The sequence below is a fragment of the Pseudorasbora parva genome, chromosome 10, assembly GCF_024679245.1.
Source record: "Pseudorasbora parva isolate DD20220531a chromosome 10, ASM2467924v1, whole genome shotgun sequence".
Taxonomy (NCBI): Eukaryota; Metazoa; Chordata; class Actinopteri; order Cypriniformes; family Gobionidae; genus Pseudorasbora; species Pseudorasbora parva.
Genome location: NC_090181.1, coordinates 27,333,508 through 27,345,900, shown reverse-complemented (window position 1 = coordinate 27,345,900; position 12,393 = coordinate 27,333,508). Strand labels below are relative to the sequence as shown.

The 12,393-nt window shown below is 40.0% G+C and overlaps 1 protein-coding gene across 3 annotated transcripts in view; it reads left to right on the top strand.

The window, feature by feature from the left end:
• Window positions 1–11,796, top strand: part of bcl11ba (BCL11 transcription factor B a) — a 51,334-nt gene extending 39,538 nt beyond the window's left edge. For 2 of the 3 annotated variants that reach the window (XM_067455697.1, XM_067455696.1), the window contains one exon: window positions 6,727–8,814. In XM_067455697.1, coding sequence (XP_067311798.1) covers window positions 6,727–8,719 — 1,993 coding nt within the window. In that variant the 3' untranslated portion in view covers window positions 8,720–8,814. Of the gene's footprint in view, window positions 1–6,726; window positions 8,815–10,593 lie in introns of those variants that run through there. The other variant, XM_067455698.1, reaches the window with a different exon arrangement.
• Window positions 11,797–12,393: the final 597 nt, after the last annotated feature.

Below are 12,393 nucleotides of genomic sequence, written 5' to 3'. Positions count from 1 at the left end.
ACCCGCCTTCCTCAAAGGGAGGCTAGCCGTAGTGTCGAAATCCTGCAGCCATAACATCATCTTAGTTCTACCAATGTTTACAGTCTCATTTTGTTCTTTTATCTCACGAGTCTTGCTTTGTTACCGTATAGCGGTTAGCGTCAGGTGACGTGCTGTGGCGTTTACGTATCCATGTATTATTTCCCTGTTGTCGCAAGGGACTCCAATTTGCTTCCTTTTCCCCTCTCGCTCTCCCTCCGTAGATTCAGATAGACAACTATTTTGCCTCACAATTGCGTCTCTGTTTGATGCGTTCATCTGCTTGAATAGAGACGTGTGGCGATTCTTTACACTCAGCTGCGCGGTGCTTTGCAGCCAGACACCGCGGTTGAATGAGGCTGCCGCCATGTTTCACGAGACCCGTCTCTGCTCTGCAAAACAGCAGCTTGAGTCCTAATTAATGGGACATGCGTCGCTCTGCATATCTATCCGAGGAGAATCTAACTTAATTTTCGAGCAGGGTGTCCACACTAATAATCGTTCAACGGAATAGTCATCCCGAGGCCTGTGGAGTTTAGTCCCTCTAAATTATCATTAAAGACCAGACTACACTTAATCAATATTAAAAAGAAAAAAATTCTAGGAGAACATGCCGTGGATAGAAATGAAGGTGGAGCTTATTAGAGGGGTCACAGAAGACGTTCGCATGAGGGAGGGCCTCTGCATAAGCCTGGCGCCTTACTCTAAACAACCGTAATAAGTCCAGGGTGTCTCGCTTTGGAGCACCCACAGAATTGCCTGTATCTGATGTAGTGAAGTCTGTTTTTTTTTTTAAATGAAATGTATGGAAGATGAAGAAACAGTTCTGTTTAGTCTAGGATGTGATTTCAATGTTACACTCTACACAAAAATTACCCATAATTCCAAACTGCCAAATTTAGCACATCACGGTGTTCTTAAATGCTTTTTCTACACAAGTACCCTTAACCTGTTCTTATTAACAATTACAGTAATTTTTCACTTTTCAGCAGCTTCATTTTATTTTGGTTTCAAGCTGAAAAACATTTCCAGACACGCAATGATGAAGCACTTATGTCTCAAAGGCGTCTCGGTTAGCGGCGTGACTCTCTCTGGATCTGTCTTTACTGTACTATGACAGTAGTTTCTGTTGGAAATTTGGATGGCGTAACTGTAAATGCCGAAAATGGGACACCGGACTCCCTCGTGGGCCCAGAAAAGCTACCGTGCACGAGTGAGCTAGTTTCTCGCTCTCCCTTTCTTTCTTGCGCGCGCTTTTCCCTCTTTCCTCTGTAAGCCATCCAAGAAGCCCCCTGCCAAAGCTGTGTGTGAACCACAGCCAAACAAAACACAGGCAGCAGTCCAGGCCAGCGCGGCACGCTTCCACTAATAGAGAGAGAAAAGCTTCCAGACCCAACACGCTACTTACAGGACGGCAAAATTCTTTACGCTAGATAATAACTTAATGACAGCCTAAATGAAGTCCCTATAGTGAAAACCACTGTCAGCAAATGAGCACCTCATTAAAAGATGGTATATCCCTTTTCTCTCCCCTCCCTGTCAATTTATAACCTTCCTTTATTGTGTCAAAAATCTCAAATTCCTGGAGATTTTTGCTTCTTTGTCCTCGCAAGACAATCTGGTTGTCTCGCTCACTAACACACACACACACACACACACACACACACACACACACACACACACACACACACACACACACACATATTCACCCTGCGCTTTCAAAGCAAATAACACAAACTATGTGACAACATGGCAAATGAAGCAAACATCTTTTTTTCCCTCTATCTTTGTCTTGTTCTTTATGCATTTGAAATTACATGATATAATTATTCAGGCTTTATTTTTAATCACGTTAATGGTGCAAACAACAAAAGACAATCCGTTCACCGAGCACATCTTCAGGTGAAATTTAGAAACAAACGTAGGCCTTGTTGCTTTTAACCACTAACACAAAATAATCGTCATGGTAAATTTGTGACACTGACTGTGAACTGTTAAAATAAAATGGGGGAATCGCAGAGAATGCATGCAAGAATATTTTTTCCTCCTTATTTTCAGGATGAAAGCTAAAGTGGCTCATTGTACCTCTCAGTGCAACGCTGAAACCTATTAACTGTCATCTTTTTATTTTTCGGTTAATGTGTCTTAAAGCCCGGCATTTGCATGCCATTTAAGTCGATGTGTGCGGAGAGCCACGATTGTTATTAGTGATAATTTCTCTTTAATTGAATTGGGGTCTGCATGCACGACTGATACTGCCGATGACACACACTTTCACACAATACCGTCCTCGTTCTCCTCTCCCGCCCGGCAGCTGGGCTTCATTGGGAATATCTAATTGAAAATAGAATCAGCCAGTGCTCAGCATGAGAAACTAATCACTCCAAACTTATCAGGAGAATGGGCAGGCTGCTATTCGGTCCTTTCATTTCGAAATCAGAGAAATCTGAGATGTCAGAATTCATTGCAACAATGCAAAAAAAAAAAAAAAAAAATACAAAACCTTCAGTTAAAGTCTTTATTATAGGTCATGACTAGTGTCTTTGTGGTGCTTTTTTGTATTTGTAAAGATAAATGTGTATATATTGATGCATGTAACTAAAGACACCCAGATTTATTTATTTATTTTCACTTTTTTTTTTTTTAACTTGCTATAATTTCAATGATTTTAGGTTTATTATTATGACATGCTATTCGGAAATCTTTTATTTTATTTTTTTTAACTAATTTTTAATTATATGTGTTTATATTTTTATAATTATATGTGATACTTTTCTGCTGATATAACTGAGGTCATATTTTTTTTAAAAATTAAATTAAATTAATGAAAATCAAAATAATCCCGTAGCCTAACGTGTTATATATTCATATTTCTGTATGTATGAATGTATTTTATGCATCCACGGGTGTGTTTTTATGCGCATGTTTACAAAGATAACGCTTTACTATTAGTTATTGCATTAGCTAGTATTACATACATTTATCATTCATTTATAATTTTGTAAAATATTCCCTGTATAAATGTTTTGTGATCGTTAAGTGTACATGATTCATTATGGTTTATTTTATGTATAAATGTGTGCAAACGTGTGTTGATACAAGATCCCGATAGCGAATAGCTACAGCGCCCCATGCCGACACAAAATCCCGGGATACATCCACCTAAACCTGAGCACGCTCATAGTGTTAGTAGCAAGAGAAGTACTGCAGGTTTTCTCTCCCTGTCTTTCCCCCCTCTCTGCCTCTCTCTTCCTTTTTTCATATGGAAATGTGAAATAATAGGGTGATTAAATAGAGCTGTATATTAAAGTACAGCTGACATTAGAATTAGCATAATGTGCTCTCGCCTCGGGCTGCATACTTTATTTGCCATCTGCGTCGGACTCCAATCCCCTCGGGAGTGCAGGCGCTGAACACTTCTCAATAAACTCACGCCCGAGTCCCTTCAGCACGGCCACAAATACCATTTCAGGCAGCGGCCATTGATTCGTCTTAATTGTGGGGCAGAAATGAACATTCGGCCCCCTGATGACTTCTGTTTGTCTGCGAAAGGATCAGCTAGTACAGTAGCCTATGTTTTACGCCCCGGTTGTTAGCATAGAGAAAGGCTCTCTCTCTCTCTCTCTCGCTCTCTCTCTCTCTCTCTCTCTCTCTCTCTCTCTCTCTCTCTCTCTCTCTCTCTCTCTCTCTCTCTCTCTCTCTCTCTCTCTCACCCCCCTCCTATTTTCTCTCTCACACATACACACACACAGAGGAAAAGGACAGTGCCTGGTAAACACAGACGCTACTTGTTTTCTAGGCCTCTTTTACATGGAGCATTAGTCTTTGAAAGCATCTGCCATAAAACAACAAGAGGAGGTTGGAGGATTGTGTGTGTGTTTAATGTGTGTATGCATATATGTAGGCCTTGAGAGGCTGGGGGAAGATGGCCATTGTGCTGGAGCTTATGCTCTGTCCACTGTAATTAAGTCAAAGGCTTTACAGGACAAGAGTAGAGGTAAACAGATGTTCTTATGAATGCACATCAGCCACATAATAACACCCCCCCCCCCCCCTCCACAGACACCCCCAAGCAAACATTTAAAATACATTTAAGTGCTTACGAATGTTTCTCTTTTAAAGGTTATTGATAAAGGGCATTGATTGAACATGTATTTCCCCATGTCATATATCAGCTAGCGCATATCATCTGGCTTTTTGTTTTAACCCTCATGTTCTGTTATGAGTGACTGTTCATACTTTATGTTCGAGGTCTCAAATGGTTACTGTAAGGACCTTAATAATAGTTTTGAAATCCCACCCCTCAAAATGATTATTGTTAAGTTAATCAAAGCCCAGTAGGCAAATAATATTGCAGATTTAACTTATCACAAAGTAAATATGCACTGATATTGAATATACTAAATTTGTTTCTGTTAATTTTACCAAAATTGTGTTTGTATTTATTTGTACAGTATATAAGAGTGTAAAAAGTAAAAAGTGATGATGTCATATGAAAATATATATATTTTTAAACATATTTTATACCTGTGGTTAAAAGAGACTCATCAAGAAGATTTTTCATGGAAGATGTTTAAAATAGGTCTTTATAATGAGATTTTATAAGGTTAGGAAAGTCATTAAGAATCAACATGATATTTAAATGCTAAATGTGTTTTATTTTCATTTATTAAAGGGCATTGGGGTCTCAGACCCCAAACAGAACATGAAGGTTAAACTAATGATGATGGTATTTATGTGCAGAAGGATGCTATGGTACTACTACAGAAGAAAACGTCACGTTTTAGAATTTACAGGTGTTTTTTCTTTTTGTGTTAATGTGGCAGTTTTGACATTTTTTAAATTATCACAGCACATTTTTTTTTGTTTACTAATTTACATTTTTGTATGCTTACTATTCAAATGCCTTGATGAAATATTGCATTTCAGTATACCAATAAGATGAAGCTTCAGGCTATTGCTGTATATAATCCCTTGTCTCTGTTTCTTTCAGATGAAAACACACTCCCCTGTTTAGCATTGCTTTTCGGCAGCATGTAAAGGAATGCTAGAACAGATACTAACCATTCATTCTCTCTGCTCTTTTTGATCCTTCACAATGGCCATGATTGAAATAGACACCCATGAGGGCTTCCTAGTCCCAGCTTCTCCGAGCCCTGTGTGTGACTGCCGCCCCATTGTTCTCTCCCCAGTCGCTCACTGTCGCACACATACATATACATGAAAACACTCATAAAGGTACACAAAGCACAGCCAGAAATCAAATACCCGAACAATTACGGCAGCATATGTTTTCCTGCATATCCTAAATTGCTGCATTAGGTCAGAACAGCAAGCTTTCATTTAATAAATAAATGAAACTCATTTCCTAGTGCACAATTACCATTTCGACTTTGTAGATCCTTTTTTTTTTTTTTTTTTTTTTACACCAGTGCCCCAGGAGTACAGCAGAGATGGTTTAGCATCCTTTTTCACTGTATACTCAGTACACTGGGCTTGTTTGTGCTGCCATGGTAATGAGTCCCCTTTGCATGGCGGAACCGATGTAACGGTGAAGTTGTAGCATCAATTAGTCATGTATAGTTAAAGCTCCAGAGCCGCACCAAGCACAGAAACCGCACTTTTTAACATATCCTCTGATCTGAGAACTGATACTGTTCTCACTTTACCTGAACCCAGAGTGTATGCATACTTCACACATTGCTGGTATTTAATTAAAACTGCAGAATGCAGAATAAAATCAGAGAAATTGTGCAATTAATCCACTTGTGAGCCATTTAGTTTTTTTCTTTGTAATCAAACTTGCTTTCAGAGAAGCAATGATTCACTATGATGTCATTAATGGCAAGGGGGCTTTCCTGGAAGTGTAACTATAGAATAAGATAAAAACGTGAGAGGAAGTAAGAAAAACAATCTTGAGAAATTCTTAATGGAACAGTAAATAATACCCTTGAGCTGTTTTAAATGCCACAGACTTTAACGCTCACACCGGTGCACTTTTTTCCCCCCACAGCCTCTTAAATCACAGGCAGTGTTTTCACTCTTTATTTGAAACCATTTATCTTGATGTGCGCTCCCCCCTCCCCCAACTGAGACCCTCCTCTCTCATTTTTTTGTTTTTTTGTTTTGTTTCTTTGAGGAGACAACTTAAGTTTATTTGTTTTATAGTGATGAGAGTCCCCTAAATCACAGTTTAGATTGTACATTTCCAATTTGGTGGCATATTACTCCGGCATCCTAGGACAGTCTTGGTGCTTGGAGGGTTTCCCAGTTTAGAGTGTTCTTGCCTTGCATTATGCTTCTAAAGTGAGTCAGCCATTTGTAAAAGCGAAGATTAAAGACAAGCTGAAATGGGGAATGCAATGTTCCCACAGCACCAGCTCTTCGTGGAGCAGTATGAAAATGCACTTGTCAAAGCTCTGTTAAGAATGGTTTGCCCTGTTCATGTGACAGCATGATGGCCACATGACAAGGCCCATTGCCCAAAGTGCAAGGGAAATTTAAAGAGGTGGCAGATATCTCAAAGTTTGATCTTTGCAACATGTAATCACTCTTGACCCCATGTCTCATTTTCCATCAAGTCAGAGCTGCTTTTAGTGGGTTATTTAACTGGACAAAATGTCTACCACTATGACACAATTGTTGTGAAATGACATGCAGAGGGACATAAATAAAAATTGTTGTTGTTTTCTGTTTGGTTGCAGGTAGAGATGAACCTTCGAGTTACATATGCACAACGTGCAAACAGCCCTTTACCAACGCCTGGTTCCTTCTGCAGCATGCTCAGAACACGCATGGGATCCGCATCTACTTGGAGACCCACCCCTCGAATACCTCCCTGACTCCACGGATCACTATTCCTCCCCCCATTGGTGCTGAATCCATACCACAGTCCCCATTAACCAACTTTTTGGGGGACAACAACCCCTTTCACCTCCTACGGATGACTGGGCCCCTACTCCGAGAGCCTCCACCAGGCTTTGTGGAAAACCGCCTCCCCAATACACCTCCGTTTGTCAGCCCTCCTCCACGCCATCACTTAGATCCCCATCGCCTGGAACGCCTTAGCGCAGAGGAAATGGGTTTAATCTCCCAGCATCCCAGTGCCTTTGAGAGAGTGATGCGCATGACACCCATGGCAATGGAGTCCCAGTCCATGGATTTCTCCCGCCGACTTCGAGAGCTTGCTGGAAACAACAATGCGACTCCACCGCTGTCACCGAGCCGTGCCAACCCTATGCATCGTCTCATTAATCCCAACCCCTTCCAGCCCAGTCCGAAATCGCCCTTTCTGAGCACTCCTCCACTGCCTCCCATGCCCCCTAACAGCACCACCCCACCACAGACACAGGGCAAATCGAAATCCTGTGAGTTCTGTGGCAAGACCTTCAAGTTTCAGAGTAATCTGGTTGTTCATCGGCGAAGCCACACAGGCGAGAAACCCTACAAGTGCCAATTGTGTGATCATGCCTGTTCTCAGGCTAGCAAACTGAAACGCCACATGAAGACCCACATGCACAAGTCTGGCTCCATGACGGGGCGCTCTGACGATGGCCTGTCCACCACCAGCTCGCCAGAGCCAGGCACAAGTGACGTCACTGGGGAGGGTATGAAGAATAGGGATGGCGACTTCAGAGGTGAGGGAATGGGCCCTGACAACGAAGAGGAGGAGGAAGAGGAAGAAGAGGAGGAGTTGGAAAATGAGAGCAGGCCTGAGTCAAACTTCAGCATGGACTCTGAGTTCTGTCGGAATAGAGAAAATGGCACAAAGCCACCTTCGGATGAGAAGAACCTCTCCCTTGGGAAGATGGTGGAAAACGTAGGGCTCAGCTCTATCCAGCAGTACAATAACTTAATAGTCGACAATCGGAAAAGGCTTCCATTCTCCAAAAGGCTCTCAGAGGGTCAGAGGGACATGGGTGACGATGATTCAGTAGTACGGGAAATTGACCAAGTGGAGCGGGCAACTGTGAACGGAAGGAACTGTGGCTCGGGCGACTCTTTCTCAGGCCTGTTTCCCCGCAAGCCCACTCCCATTACCAGTCCCAGCCTCTCCAACTCCTCTAACAAGAGGATCAAAATCGAAAAGGATTTGGACATACCCCCAGCCCCCCTAATCCCATCTGAAAACGTCTACTCCCAGTGGCTAGTGGGCTATGCAACATCCCGCCACTTCATCAAAGATCCCTTTCTTGGCTTCACTGATTCCAGACAATCTCCATTCGCCACCTCCTCGGAGCACTCCTCTGAGAACGGCAGCTTGCGATTCTCCACGCCACCAGGGGACCTGCTGGACGGGGGCCTCTCCGGCCGCAGTGGTACCGCTAGCGGAGGCAGCACCCCGCACTTGGGTGGGGGGCCGGGACCGGGCCGGCCCAGCTCGAAAGAGAGCCGAAGGAGTGACACCTGTGAGTACTGTGGGAAGGTGTTCAAGAACTGTAGCAATCTGACAGTGCACAGACGCAGCCACACAGGCGAGAGGCCCTACAAGTGTGAGCTTTGCAACTACGCCTGTGCCCAGAGCAGCAAGCTCACCCGCCACATGAAGACACACGGCCAGCTCGGTAAGGAAGTGTACCGCTGTGACATTTGCCAAATGCCCTTCAGCGTCTACAGCACGCTCGAGAAACACATGAAAAAGTGGCATGGGGAACATTTGATGACAAATGAGGTCAAAATTGAACAAGCAGAGAGAAGCTAAGCCAGATTTCCTATTTTGCCTCACAATTCCTTGATTATAAAAGGGGTAGCTGGATACTCTGTTTTTTTTTTCTTCTTTTTTTCTTTTTTTTTTAGTCTGGTCTTTTGTTTGTTTGTTTGTTTTTTGTTTTTTTTAGTTAATGGTTTTGAGTTAGTTTGTCCTAAGAAACTGCCATCTGAGAATGATAAAAGACATTAAAGAAGAGGAAAATGCAAAAAAAGAGGGAAATTTATTTTGGAGCCGGTATAAACCGCCTAACCATGAGTGGATACATTAGACAATATTTTAAATGGAGCCTTTAACTGTGCAATAATTTCTGTATTTATTGGATTTTTAACAAATGTTTTGGCATGTGCAGGTTCATTTTTATTTCATAATTTTTTTATTCCATTATTATTATTATTTTTTTTCAAATGCTGAGATTTTGTTGTTTTCTTAACCCAAAAGACATCCTGAGATTTTTGTTCGTTTGTTTATAGGAAAACAGAGTATCGTTTGAGAAATCCATAGGCCGCTGCTTACGATGTAGATTATTTAACCTACACGTGTAATTTCTTGAAGAGAAGCCGCATTCAATCTTCAAATTTCAAAAGCTGAATTGAGAAAGCTATGTCTTTCTTTTTGTTTTCCTTTTTGTTTATTATTCATACAAAATGAGCGGACAACAATCCTTAGACCTTGTAGCACGAACTGATTTTAAGCATGTCAATCTAATTGGGAATGTAGCACTGAATGTCAGTTTTAACAGTAAATCTAAAGAGGACTGTGGGGCTGAAAACCTGTGTACTCAAAATCAAGGAGAGGAGACTATAAAAACAGACAAAAATAAGCGAGGGCAGCTGCTTATCGGTACCTAGTACCGACCCAGACAACGCTAGTCATAGGGTGGATGGGATTGTGTTATAGGTCTCAATAGTGAATTTTATTCGCCAGCACCCTTGCCATAGACACTGCACTTAATCAAATATGTTTGATTTTGCTGAACAGCACAATAATGATAGAAAGTAGACGGCTTTAAAACAACTCAGGGTGAGCTGCATAGCTACTTCTGCCAAGTCTGCCATCTGATCTCAACCGTCTTCTCTGATAAAGCAGTCCAGTCCTCTGGTTTAGCTCATTCACAACCCTCGTCTCGTCTAGTCTCGTCTACACACTTCATATTACACTGCCGGCCACCCCTAAATGTCATGAATCAACTCCATCTTTCACATAAAAGTGGCTTGTCATACTACATTGTTGTTAAGTTAAAGGGACAGACATCTAGGCCAGATGATAAAGCAGTTTTTATACACTAGGAGGTTACACACACACACACACACGCACACATGCAGGAAGAGAAAGAGAGAAGGGTCTATACAGTCCAATTCGGGTTAGTAAACCTAAAAGCACATTAGTCAAAAGCAAGGCAGCACCTCTGTTCTGTTTCCATTGACTAGCATTTAAATCTAAACATTGTTATTTTGTGTTCAGTTCTGTTGTTTCATTTTTGGGTATTAGGGGCTTCGGTTCTAGAGGGAGTCACCACTTTAACCAGATTAGATTAGAATTCATTCAATTATACGTTCAGCAATGTTGTCATTCTATTGCAATGTTTCTTGAATCACTTGAAACAGCCCTATGCATTTTTGTACATATATAAATATATATATATATATATTTATCAATCATTTTGAGAAACAAATTTATACTGCACAGTAAATCTGATTATAGTTAAAAACATTAACTTATCTGGTTAATCTGGTCATATCCCGTGTGTCAAAGCCATCAGCAGGTATGCAGATTAGTCAATTGCACAGTAAAGAGTGTATGTCATGACCTGTTGAGCGTGTGCTAAAACAGTAAGACAATTTTTTTCTTTCTTTCCTCTCATTCAGGACTTCCTGTGATGTGTAGTTGAACGCATTCTCAGAAGTAGCAACACGCTTACAGAATGCACAGCTGAATTTTCCCATTTCTTTTCTCTTCTATCCAACTGATTTATTGGCAGTTAAACAGCCTTCTTTCAACAAGATGCCCTAACCAGCGCAAACGATTGAAGCGAGGGAATATCATGGTTTTAAAAAAAAGAGCAAGGCAAACTAATGAAATAGAAAGAGAGAGAGAAAGAACAGTAAACATACACAGCTCTTCGCAGTTGACCCGCACTTTATTATTTTGATTTACATATTTGAAAACAATGGCGAAAACGGCTTCTGAGCAAGAAATTATGTTAAAAAACCTGATTTATTAGGCCTTGCTAGAGGAAGCATCTGAGATTGAAGTGCCAGTGTTGATAGGCTTGGCTTTCGCAATGCTGGCACTATAAAAATGAAATTAATTTATTTGGACAGTTTTTGTACTGCCATTCAATTTGACATGAGTGTGCCTTGAATACTGATCTTCCTATTTATTGTCTTATAAGACAAATGCTACACTTTTGTGATGCAAAGAATTGAAAAAAAATTAAGTCCATGTGGTTTTAATCTGCTTCTAAAAGAATAATGATAAAAACAGATACATAGGCCATTTAAAGAAGTTAAACTAAAATGAGAAGTAGCCAGCACAATACTAACGTGTGTCTATGTGTGTATATATGTATGTATATGTACATATAACTGCACAAAAACACACACAATAGACAAATATATATATATGTAAAAAATTTCACTTCAGGACAGGACTGCGTCCCTTGAAAATAATGGATGATTCTTTTGCTACAAATAGTCAAAGAAGAGACTGGACAAAAATCAGGAACTACAGAAACTTTTTTAAAAAAGAAAAAGAAAAAAAAAAGTAAAACGTTTAGTGCACTCTGTCTTAAAATACGTTTACAGTATTGAAACAAGTACAAGGGTAAAATGATATTTCTGTGTATGTGTTTTAAACAGACAATTTTGTTTCCTTTTTTTTCCAAGTTTGCTTAAAACGTTTCTCTGAATGCCATAGTGGCGTGTGTATATTGGTTTTTGGTGATGGGATTTTAAGTATATATATATATATAAAATATATATATATATATAAATATATATGACATTTCTCTTGTTTACTGTAAAAGTATACCAGTATTTGTAATATTGGAGAATGCCTGGGCAATTTACAAAAAAAAAAAAAAAAAAAAAAAAGGGAAAGAAAAGAAAAGAAAAAAAAAACATTTTTTCCCCAATTATCATTTCTTTCCGTCTTTTTTATTTTTTTTTTATTTAAAAAAAAAAAGATTAATTTTACAGTCCAATTTAAATTGTGGGTCTTTAAAATGTTTTGTCACTGTAACTGTAAAAGTCTTGAGTTTTAGTAACTTTTCTGCCTTGGGTGTAAGAAAATAAAGATTAAATTGATTAAAAGAGAACTGCAATGGGGCCAGCGACATTTAAGTATGGAAAGATGATCACAGGAAAAATACTGAGGTTCCTGTCATGTGTATCTTTCTGGTTTCTTCTTCAGTAATGAATTTTCTTAATGGCTGGAATGAAATACATGTGTAGGCACTATGATGTGTTTATGTGTGTGTGTGTGTGTGTGCGCGTGTGTGTGTGTGTGTATATATATATATAATACTGTATATGTACACACATTTGGCAGGATACAATTGTGAAAATTGAAATTAAAAATGTACAGATGAGTTTAAGAGGTTGTCTGACCTTTTACTGTAGCTACATATACAACAGTAAATGTTTTGTTCACTCTTATCTTGGTTG